Here is a 12,700-nt window from a genome sequence, read left to right as displayed (position 1 = left end):
TAGTGCCTGATGCATCAGTGAATATTTTCTATTATTTTTATCAATAAATTCATAGGATACCCTTAAGAGATTATCTTAGGTCCACTATGCTACTTTTTCAAAAAGCTGTTTTGTAGTTTCTTTTCTTAAGATCAACATGAATATATCAAGCAACCTAGCCCACCCCCACCTATCTACTCATCCAAAAGTCAGTCTTACAACTACAAGTAAAGAAATAGAAATAAGAAGAATACTAAGCCCTATTTCTTAAGTACCTGGTGAATCAACTAGAGTGACCTTCCCTATCACTCCTCCTCCCAGTTGAATTCAATTCAACAGATATGTCACAAACTCACCCTGGGTAGGGGACTGAGGAGAAACACAGATAAATCATTGGAACCTCTGCTCTCCAAAAATCCAAAGCTGCTGGAACGCATTGAGGGATTGATTGATTTAAAAGAAAGTAGAAATACTAATGGCATGCTTTGCATGGAATGAATCTGTTTAGTACAAATGCTGAAGAAGAGAAAAAACTATGATAAAGGGCTACATGGAATGTGATTGGATTGATTATCCAAGCTACAAATTTAATTTGCAATCCAGGGAATTTTCAATTAATAGGTAGGTCTTTTTAGTTACATGAGCATCTTCAGGCTTATATACACCTTCCTCCTTCTCAACCTCCTAAACCCTGAATCTGTTTTGTCTCCTACAAATATCTTGAATCTATACCTCCCCCCAACCACTTGGCTATAGCTTTAGTCCAGGGCCTTGTTTTTGCACACAGGGTTTATCATAATACTCTAAAATCTGCAGCCCTCTATCAGCCTTCACACTATTGCTTTTCATCTTTCTGATAAGAAAATCTAATTGTCTCTTTGAAAATTGTTACATCTGTATATCTGTCGTTCCACTAGACCATGAGTTCTTCACTGAGGAGTGAGCACTCATTCAATCCAGTGCCTAGAAAACAATAGGAATTCAATACACGCTGAATAAATGATTTTTATTTAGACCACTGATAAAATGAAAAAGAGATGCTGGAAGATGCATCACCACTACTTTTTTTTTTTTTTTTTTTTTGAGGTACGCGGTATGCATCTGACCAATAGCTTAGAATTTTGTCACTTGTAAAGAGTTGAGGGAGGAGTTCAGAGTGAGGTCATCCCCCCTTCTTTTTTTTTTTTTTTTTTTGCGGTACGCAGTCCTCTCACTGTTGTGGCCTGTCCCGTTGCAGAGCACAGGCTCTGGACGCGCAGGCCCGTCCATGGCTCACGGGCCTAGCCGCTCCGCGGCATGTGGGATCTTCCCGGACCGGGGCACGAACTCGCGTCCCCTGCATCGGCAGGCGAACTCTCAACCACTGCGCCACCAGGGAAACCCTCTACTTCTAAAGAAACACTTTCTATTGTACATGGTCTTGCTCTTAATAACCCCAAAAAAAGGAAGGGTAAACAAATCTCAGTAAATCATGTGACAATCCTTTGTCTCATGTGCTTTACAGAAAGTGACAACTGGTGAATAAAGCACTGGACTTACCAGTCAATAGATCCTTGTTTAGATTTTCTCTGCTTATAGAAAGAATATACTGCAAGAAAAATATAATAGATACTGTTTGTTTCTGAAGAATGGACAAATATTCTTCTATTTTATTCATTCAGCAATAGGAAATATTAATCATTTAGCAGAAGGTTGCAAGCTCTGTTTTATAACCATTTAACTAAGTAACTTTTTTCTATAAACACTTTAATCAAATACATGTTATACAATGTTCACGTTTAAACTTAGGTTCGATACTATAAAAAACAAACCTTTTTCTGGTAGCAAAAACATTATTTTCACTAAGATAGTTTTAACAATCAAACATAAATCTCATATATTCATCTTAGGTCTCCAAATCGAGCTGAGCAAAAAACTTCAGAAATGACAGCACTACTAGAATAAATGTACTATTTCCCAAAGAAACTACTTTGAAAGCCTTCGTTTCGGTGTGAAAGGCTGTGTGTGTGTGTGGTGTGGTTGTGGTGGGGTGAGGGTTGGTAGGAGTAGGTGGACCCCAGCTGGGACATGTGTTGGTTGTTTCTGACTTCATACGGCCAACTGTTCCATGAGGCACGGTCAGAACAGTGCATAGGGCCCATGATATTTTCAGGGATTCATGAAAATATTTTAATTTTAGTTTAGTTAATTTAGTTTAGTTTATTTTAAAATCAGAAGAAAAAATAAATATAATTCATAAGAATGAATCCAGTCTGGATTATATTCAAGATTAATATAATCTTTATATCAATGCACTCATACAATCTAATTTTCAATATTTATTGTTTTATAGAGAAAGGGTCTCACAAAGGCAAAAGTGCCTATCTAGAGCTCATGAAAGTCATAATGCAGTCTTGCAATTCAGGGCAAGGCTATTGCTTTAAAATTTTAAAGCATATAATTTTCCAAATTATGGGACATTACAACATTTAACACAAATATGGTAATTTATTAATCTTCACCTCATTCAAATATAGGCATTTAAAATTAACAGCTAAATCTATACATGGTGTAAAAATAACTTGGTCATGATACAGAAGCGGTGACTGAGGAGGAGCTTCCTGTGTCTTTGCTATAAATTAAAATTAACAGGGATGTCTTCATTCTCTGCCTCATGGTTGTTTCCTAGTCTTCTACATTATTAATCATTGCATTTCCATAGAAACCACACTTGTTATTCAAAGTATATTAGGAAACATTCAAATTATGAAGGCTTATTAATGTGAGGAAAATATTCTTTCCCTTTCAGTTGATTCCTCTCAGGCTTAGTTGGGATAATCTGGGAACTAATAATCTGGGAACCAACAGATATATAAGTCCTGCAGGAAGGTCAGGGAGAGTCCCGGCCTAATCTACTCCATATCTTTGGGCAGTATCTTATTATAACCAAAAGTTAGAGTCACTCACATCAAGCTTCACTTCTCCAATACATATTCTAAAAGGCTTATCTTGTAAAGAATAAGTAAGAATAAGAACAAACAAGTCAAGAACTATAAAGTGGCCCTTGTAACCAAACCTAAAAAAAGTAGGATAATCTCCTTTGGAGAGTCATAAGACAATAGTTGCAGTGCTGACTTTTTCAAATATGCTAGGAAAAAATGTTTACATTCTAGTCCTGAAAGCCTTCAAATGAGAATGTTTTCTAGTAAGGGGGCACCATTTCTGTATTTTGGGTATAGGAGTTTAACAAGAAGAATTGGGGGAACTCTGACCCGCTCTGTATATTGGAGAGTATTTTGATATTTGGCAACTGGGGAGGGAAATGGGAGGCACCAGTAAGACAGTCAGCACAAGGGAGAAAGGGCAGAGAAATAACAGCTGGGGGAGGGAGGCTCAGAGAAGGGGTTATAGAAAGGATTTCAGAGGTCAAACTGTACACACTAGAGATTTATAAATTGTTTGCTGTGCCCTGTGCAAGGTGGACCTTCCATGACCCTCAAGTCTTCAGCATATTCATGTGTATTTTGAGTGAGTGCTTTTTGTGTGGAAAATGGTGAAAATGGTGAGTTTCATGTGTGGCCATCATGGCCAATACTAGAGGAGAGGGAGTGGACACCATGAGTTTCATGTGTGGCCATCATGGCCAATACTAGAGGAGAGGGAGTGGACACCAAGAAGTCCATAGGACAGTAGGTAGGCTCCCTGAGCATTCGAAGAAATCCTGGCATCATGGGGATGGCTTTGCACTTCCACAGTCTGTGGAATCGACCAATTCAAAGCAATTTTATATAGTTCTTAAAAGATAAGGAGACCCCATGTTTGACTCCAGTATAAAGACAGTGATGCAAAGCTATAAATTTAGCATTAACTCAATTGTTAAGAATTGAGAAATGGCAAGATTGATGGGGAAGGATCATTTCCTCCTTCCATATTGAAGGCGCCGAAATAAGAACTCCCACCAACACTTGCAACTTCCTGGGGAGTCATTGGTGATGAAACTGCTCCTCTCTCTCTCTCTCTCTCTCTCTCTCTCTCTCTCTCTCTTTCTCTCTCTGTGAGGGTAAGGAAGTCAATTTTAGCCTCAGGTCCAAGTCACTCTTTTCATCTAGCTTCCCTGTTATTTTTGAACCATATCTTACTCCTTGACCTATTCATACATTATTGGTTCAATCTCTGGGGAAGGGATGGATATGCTGAACTGGACCTCCTCAGCACAATGTTAATCCAAGAGAAAGGTGGGATGACTATTACGAGTCACTCTCATTTCAGGAAAAAGAAATAGTGCAAGTAAGCAGTACTACCAGCACTCCTCTGAGGGCCTCATACACCATGCTCGCTGGCTGTTGTCTGTAAGGAAATCTGTCTTGTTTCTCCCTTGCTGCTGACCTCATGTGATCATGCAGCCTGTTTCTTTCTCCAAGGTGGTTGGAGTCAATGCATCTAAAGCTGCTGATCGCTGTGAGATTCTGTTATTCGAAAGTGTATTTGCAAGTTTTCTCATCATTGGACACACATGACACTTAAAAATTTACATTTTTTAGAAATTTGGTCTCACCCAACATCCCTCCATAGATAGACTGTCATTTGATTGGGACAGTGCTATTTCACTGCCAATTTAAGATTTAAACAAAATGTCTGTTTCAAGCCTCTCTTCTCTGAAAATGAAAGCTTTCCTCCCTCTCTGAACCATATAGCTGAGTGCCCCTGCCATCGCTCGGGTAAGTTCTTTTCACAAGAACTTGATTACTATCTGTCCTCCCCAGGTTGCAAGCTCCTCTCCTGTTCCTCAGCAACTAGCACAGGGCATGGCTAGCATAGCACAGGAGGACAATTATTGCTTCCAGAAAAGATACATTTAGTTAGTATAGTTTATACTTGACTTGCATGTGTAAATCTTACTTGCCTATCAAGAAGAGGAAATTCTTTTCTTTCTTATAGCACCAAGCTCAGTTTGGGGCCAATTAAACAGGACATACTAATTATCTGAAGACATTTATCTGACTATGGATGGTCAGTGGACTTTCTTTCCCTTCCTTCCCCTGCCAGGCTCATGTATTAAGACTCTGTACCTAAGTTTTCATAATGCCAAAATAAGCAGGTTATTATTTCTAAAAAGTCATTAAATAGAAAATTTCAGTCCTTCCTCACTACCTCCCTCATTCCCACTTAGTCGTTGGAATGTTTTACTTTTCAATTACTTTTCAAACGCACACAAAATTTACCATCTTAACCATTTATATATATACAATTCGATGGCATTAAATACATTTACATTGTTGCGCTACTATCAGAACCATCCATCAACAGAACTCTTCATCTTGTAAACCTGAAACTCTGTCCCCATTAAATAATAGCTCCCCATTCCTCCCTTTCTCCAGGCCCTGTCAACCACCATTCTACTTTCTCTTTCTATGAATATAACTACTCTAGATACCTTACATAAGCAGAATTATATAGTACTTAACATTTTGTGACTGGCTTATTTAACTTAGTTTATCTAAGGTTTATCTATGTTGTAGAATATCAGAACTTCCTTCTTTTTGAAGGCTGAATGGTATTCCTTTTTATGTTGTATAGAAAACCTACACCTCTGCTGTGTGTCTCTCCTTTACTCTCATACTATTACCACACTCACCACACTTCTGACACCATATACATGTGGGAGTTTTCCTCAAACCAAGCAATTCTCTGCAACTCCAGCTGGGCACCCTACAATTTATTCTGACACTACTAACTTGGAGATGGCATCAGATTCCACAGGTTAAAAGCTCAGCCCTACAAGACCATTCCCCTCCACACGCCAATTGCAAATGCAGTTTGTCACCTGTGCTTCTGACTAATCAGCTATAAATCAGAAGTTCCCATGATCCCCTCTTCAAGTTCAATCAATTTGCTAGAGTGGCTCACAGAATTCAGGGAAACAGGTTACTTACATTTACCAGTTTATTATAAAAGAATATGATAAAGGATACAGATGAACATCTAGGTGGAAGAGATGCATAGGATAAAGTATGTATTTGCCATCTCTGGGTGTGCCACTCTCCCAGTACCTCCATGTGTTCATGAACCTGGAAGCTCTCTGGACCCCATACTTTTGGGATTTTTATGGAGGATTTATCATGTAGGCATGATGGATAATTAACTCCATTTCCAGCCCCTCTCCCCTCTCTGGAGAATGGGGGTTGGGTCTGAAAGTTCCAAGCTTCTAATCATGAGTTGGTCTTTCTGGTGACCAGTCCCCATCCAGGAGTCCATCCAGAGTTACCTGGAAAGACACTGCTGTCACCCAGGAAATTCCAAGGGATTTAGAAACTGTGTAAGCAACCAAAGACCAAATATTAGAACAAAAGATGCTCCTAGTGTTTTTATCACTTAGGAGATTACAAGGGTTTTAGGAGCCTTATGTCAGGAACCAGTGCAGAGACCTGTATGTATTTTTTCTATTATCTCACATAAGTATATACCACATTTTGTTTATCTATCCATCCAGCAATGGACATTTTGGTTGCTTTCACTTGTTGACTACTGAGAATAATGCTGCTATGACCATGGGTGTTCAAATATCTCTGCCAGACCCTGCTTTCAGTTCTTTTGAATATATACCTAGAAGTGGAATTGCTGAATCATATGGTAGTTCTATTTTTAATTTTTTGAGGAACCACCACACTGTTTTCCACAGTAGATGCACCAATTTACATTCTCACCCACAGGGTACAAGGTTCCTATTTCTCCACATCCTCACCAACACTTATTTTTTGATAGTAGCCATCCTAATGAGTATGAGGTGCTTCAGCTTCTTTAATCAGCACAAGATCCACAAAGACCTTACTCCCATGAGCATATGTGCTTTATTTCTTGCTACCCAAAGTGTGGTCTGTGGACCTGCAGCATGGACACCACCTGGGTGAATTTGGTTTGCAGAACCTCAGCCTCCACCCCAGCCCTACAGAATCAGACTCTGTATTTTAACAAGATCCCAGGTGAGTCTGAGAAGTGCTGTTCTACCTACAATGGACGCTCTGCAGAGGATCAGAGACTCAGCAGAATATGAACCTCACTTGGGCTCTGCAAAATGAGGCATTGCTGGATAGAGCAAGCTGGGGTTTTTCTATGGTTGATAGATTTACGGTACATTCATTCTCTCTCTCAAAGAAATAAACACAGAAAGAAAGTGTAATCAGATAAAAATACTTTGCCCAACTCTGTACATTACTATTTCAAAGATAAAAAGAAAAACACAAAGCAGGATAATGGATTTTCTTTAACACTACATCATCATCTGGCCTCTGTTTGAGAAATTATACAATGCTGAAAGCATTTCCAGTTCATTCTATAAATTCTATTATAACTAGAATAACAATAATTTGAGGCAAGAGAGTCAGGGGGAGGCAATAGCATCATAAAACTTAAGTTTGCATAGCATTGTTCTTGCATAGTATGCTTAACAATAAATACATGGTAATCTCTATCTAGTTGAAAGGAGTTAGGAGGGAAAGGGCATCCCAGGCCAGTATGAGCGAAGCATAGAGGCATAAAACAGCCTAATAGCAATAACAATAATAACCATTATTGAATGGTTATTAGGGACTGGGCATCTCCCTAACTGGGCATCCCTTTCTAAGCATCTCATATGAATTAACTAGTATCTGTTCTTGCATTCTAAACAGGCAAGCAATGTCAAAGATAGGGTTAGAGAAGAAAGGCAGGGCCAACAAGCAAGTAGCAGGTGCCAGACATTAGACTCAGTTAATACCATTTTACAAAAAAAGTATCTCCAGGTAAACCTACCTGTGACTTTGTCCCATAGGGAATTGCAGACTTTTTTCCTGAAAGAGAGTGAATCATTCTTGCTCTCATGGGGATACCTTGGGCTACAATCTGAAATAAAATCAGAAATATCAATTTCACTTTCCATAATGTGGCATCATGCAAATAAGATAGATACTGATTTTAAAATGTGATTATTCAAGTATTTTCCAAAAATCAAAAAATGTAAAGGTCCATGAGAACACAGTATGGTAGAAAATCAATAAAAACTATGTTCCTGCAAATTTTACTTTTTAGGTTTTTTTTAACCTTTAGATTTTAGAATAGACATCAAGTTTATTTGGTCTAAATCAAATATTACAAGCGAAGAGATGGTTCATTGTCAGAGAGATTAAATAATTTTTCTCATGATCACAAAAGAGAGTAATGCATGAGGAGTAAATCCCAGGGTTCCTGAAATCCAGTGCAAAGTGCTTTCCTACACATGCCTAAGAAAAATGTGGAAATGCAAATGGAAGTTATATTGACTTATATATCATTTCAAAGACACACTGTTGCAAAAGTACTATCAATAAAAATATATATTATTTCTCTTCACATTTCCAAGATACATGATAGTGAGAAGTTTGGCAACATTGAATCCATATAAGGAAAATCTGCAACAGGCACACAATCCAAACACTGAGAGCTCATTGGTTTCAGAATTCAGAAGTTTTCAAATTTTAGATAGGCAATGTAGTGCATATGTGGTTATTATATGACACGCAGAGGAGTCTAGGGCACTGCCCCATAACACAATATTTCTTTAGTAAAACACATTCACACAAAATGAGATTTTTTTTAAAAAGGCTATAAAAAGCCTCACATCAGGTCAAGTTTGCTGCTGAGCGGGTGATGAAAATGCTTTCTCGTCCCAGAACTTCTGGAGTACAGAGCTGTGGATAAGAGATTGTGGACCTAAGTAGTCAAAAGAACAGAGTTCACCTGCCTCTTCTCACCCTGGATGCCATCTCAGATCACACTTCTGTAGGCAGAGGTTCACGATACTGTTGAGAGCCCAGTGTCAGAAGTGATGATCAAGTTCCCATCTGATACAGTATCTGCCTGCCCCACAACCTGCTCCGGTCCCCCCAGGTGCCTCAAGTGTGAAATGTTCACCCTGTTGTGAAATTTAGAAGTTTGAAAACCTTTGTAAAATGAGCTCTCATGCAGAGATTTTTTTGGCATTAAGTGGTGCTTTGAACTAGGAGAAATCAAGATCGTGCAGTTGTTGAAAAACAGCAGATGTTATTTTCTACAAGGAAAATGCATTAACAAAGTACCTGATCTTCCAGGTCAATGGATTTCAAGGCTTGTCGTCCTCTATAAGAAAGGGCCAAATTAATGCTTCTTCCACGTGCAAATTTAGTCACTCGGATATCTAAGATATTGGAAGTAAACCCCATGTTACACACACTTTCTTATACCCTAATACAGGATGAGCATAGAGCACCTGAAAAACTGGTGCCATCTGGACCAAATTAAAAGACCTTGTTAACTCTTTGAAAGAAAACACAGATAGTAATATATTTGCATTAAATTAAATTTAGATAGTTGAGGTTTTTAATGAAATCTAACAGTGCATCTTTTAAAGTTTTTTTCTTTTTAAAATCTAAGGAGTTGCCAACAAACAAATGAAAGGATGCTCAACATCACTAATCATTAGAGAAATGCAAATCAAAACTACAATGAGGTTTCACCTCACACTGGTCAGAATGGCCATCATCAAAAAATCTATAAACAGTAAATGCTGGAGAGGGTGTGGAGAAAAGGGAACCCTCTTGCACTGTTGGTAGGAATGTAAATGATATAGCCACTATGGGAAACAGTATGCAGGTTCTTTAAAAAACTAAAAATAGAACTACTATATGACCCAGCAATCCTACAACTGGGCATATACACTGAGAAAACCATAATTCAAAAAGAGACATGTAGGGGCTTCTCTGGTGGCACAGTGGTTGGGAGTCCGCCTGCCAATGCAGGGGACACGGGTTTGAGCCCTGGTCTGGGAAGATCCCACATGCCGTGGAGCAACTGGGCCCGTGAGCCACAACTACTGAGCCTGTGCCTCTGAAGCCTGTGTTCCACAACAAGAGAGGCCACGATAGTGAGAGGTCCGCACACTGTGATGAAGAGTGGCCCTCGCTTGCCACAACTAGAGAAGGCCCTTGCACAGAAACGAAGACCCAACCCAGCCATAAAATAAATAAATAAATAATTTTTTTAAAAAAAGAGAGAGAGACATGTACCACAATGTTCACTGTAGCTCTATTTACAATAGCCAGGACATGGAAGCAACCTAAGTGTCCATTGACAGATGAATGGATAAAGAAGATGTGGCACATATATACAATGGAATATTACTCAGCCATAAAAAGAAATGAAATTGAGCTACTTGTAATGAGGTGGATAGACCTAGAGTCTGTCATACAGAGTGAAATAAGTCAGAAAGAGAAAGACAAATACGGTATGCTAACACATATATATGGAATTTAAGGGGAAAAAAATGCTATGAAGAACCTAGGGGTAAAACAGGAATAAAGACACAGACCTACTGGAGAACGGACTTGAGGATATGGGGAGGGGGAAGGGTGAGCTGTGATAGGGCAAGAGAGAGACATGGACATATATATACTAACAAACGTAAGGTAGATAGCCAGTGGGAAGCAGCGGCATGGCACAGGGATACCGGTTCGGTGCTATGTGACCGCCTGGAGGGGTGGGACGGGAGGGTGGGAGGGAGGGAGACAAAGAGGGAAGAGAGATGGGAACATATGTATATGTATAACTGATTCACTTTGTTATAAAGCAGAAACTAACACACCATTGTAAAGCAATTATACCACAATAAAGATGTTAAAAAAAAAAAAGATGTGGTACATGTACGCAATGGAATATTACTCAGCCATAAAAAGAAATGAAGTTGAGTTATTTGCAGTGAGGTGGATGGACCTAGAGACTGTCATACAGAGTGAAGTAAGTCAGAAAGAAAAACAAATACCGTATGCAAACACATATATATGGAATCTAAAAAAAAAATGGTTCTGAAGAACCTAGGGGCAAGACAGGAATAAAGATGCAGATGTAGAGAATGGACTTGAGGACACGGGGAGGGGGAAGGGTAAGCTGGGAAGAAGTGAGAGAGTGGCATGGACATATATACACTACCAAATGTAAAACAGATAGCTAGTGGGAAGCAGCTGCATAGCACAGGGAGATCAGCTCGGTGCTTTGTGACCACCTACAGGGGTGGGGTAGGGAGGGTGGGAGGGAGATGCAAGAGGGAGGGGATATGGGGATATATGTATATGTAAAGCTGATTCACTTTGTTATTAAGCAGAACTAACACACCATTGTAAAGCAATTATACTCCAATAACGATGTTAAAAAAATAAAGAAAAAAAATGTAAGGTGGAAGAAGTCAAAGAATCAGAACAACATCTTACATTATTCAGTATTGTCTTACCTTCTCTAGCTTCATATACATTAACTTGGAAATTCCTCTTGGCAAGGAAGCATGCATTTAATGATCCCACCTAGGAATCAAAGCAATTTTTTTCGTATTTTTATCTGATTCCGCAAATACAGGGAATTTTGCTGGCTAAATGCAACATCATGTGTGGTCATAGCCTCAGTCATCACACTGATTTACTCAATCACTACAGGAAAATACCATTTGCAAAAATAATGGGATTAACTCAACATTAAGCGGTATAATTTTCAAGGAAGTTTTGGTTTCTCTTTTTTTTTTACTTTTGTATGATGAGATATAACTTTCATACAGAACAATCATAAACCATGTGTACTGTTTACAGAATAATTAGAAAGCGAACACCCATATAACCACTCTGATCAAAAAGTAGAACATTGCCAATCTCCTATAGCTCCCCCAAACTCCTCCCCAGTTACAATCCCCAAACTTTCACCTAGTGGTAAACGTTCTGACTTTTGTGATAACGTCTTTGCTTCTTTATAGTTTTACCACTTAGTTATACCTCCCTAGGCAATATAAGTTAATTTTGTCTGCTTTTGAATCAGATAGTTAGAATCACACTTGTGTATTTTTTTTGCAGATGCTTCTTTAACTCAATAATATGCTGATGAGATCCATCCATATGATCTCGCATAAAATCCATTTTCATTGCTGTATGATTCTTCATTATGTGAAATCTCACGGACTATTTAACCATTTTACTGTTGAAGGACATTTGAGTTTTTCTGTCCTGAGAATATTATTTTTTCCAGTTTTATTGAGATCTAATTGATATATAAATTGTATAAATTTAAGGTATACAGCGTAATGGTTTGATACATGTGTATACTGTGAATTGATGGCCTGGGTTAATTAACAATGCTGCAAAGAACATTTCTGTACATGTATCCTGGTACACATGTGCATGACTTTTCTCTAGGGTTTTACACACAGAAGTGGAATCCCTGGTCAAAGGCTTATGTATCTTCACCTTTATTATGCCAAACTGTTTCAAAATTTTATAATGTGTTTTCCTACAAGCAGCTTCTGAGAGTTCATCTTTGCCAGCATTTGGTGTTCTCAAACTTTTAAACATAGTAGTTGTTGGGTAAGGTGAGGAGGAGTATAGGTTTAATTTACATAAATAAATAGTTATTAATAAAGAGATTGAACACTTTTTCATATATTGATTTTCTATTTGCACCTCTTCTCTTGTAAAGTGGCTGTCTTGCCCATTTTCAGTTGAGTTGTCTGTTTTTTCTTCTATCGATCATTTGAGCTATTCAGAGATCTGAGTACAGGGTCTGTCATTTTTAAATGTTGCAAATATCTTCTTCCATTCTGTAGCTTGCTTTTTAAACTATATAGTATCTTTAATGATGAGAATCTATTTTAATGTAGTCACATTTAAGAATCTTTTACATTATTGTTAATGCATTTGGTATCCTGCTTAAGAAATCTTTC

At 38.4% G+C, this 12,700-nt stretch overlaps 1 protein-coding gene across 1 annotated transcript in view; it reads right to left on the bottom strand.

Moving 5' to 3' along the window:
• KMO (kynurenine 3-monooxygenase) overlaps window positions 1-12,700 on the bottom strand; it is a 54,481-nt gene that overhangs the window by 22,851 nt on the left and 18,930 nt on the right. Inside the window, 4 exon segments of the mRNA XM_007462641.1 lie at window positions 1,519-1,567; window positions 7,747-7,836; window positions 9,048-9,145; window positions 11,231-11,300. Of these exon segments, the coding sequence (XP_007462703.1) occupies window positions 1,519-1,567; window positions 7,747-7,836; window positions 9,048-9,145; window positions 11,231-11,300 (307 nt within the window).

Source organism: Lipotes vexillifer, unplaced genomic scaffold (genome assembly GCF_000442215.2).
Source record: "Lipotes vexillifer unplaced genomic scaffold, Lipotes_vexillifer_v1.1 scaffold104, whole genome shotgun sequence".
Taxonomy (NCBI): Eukaryota; Metazoa; Chordata; class Mammalia; order Artiodactyla; family Lipotidae; genus Lipotes; species Lipotes vexillifer.
The sequence above is the reverse complement of the archived record's forward strand: the minus strand, read 5'-3'. Positions and strand labels throughout refer to the sequence as shown.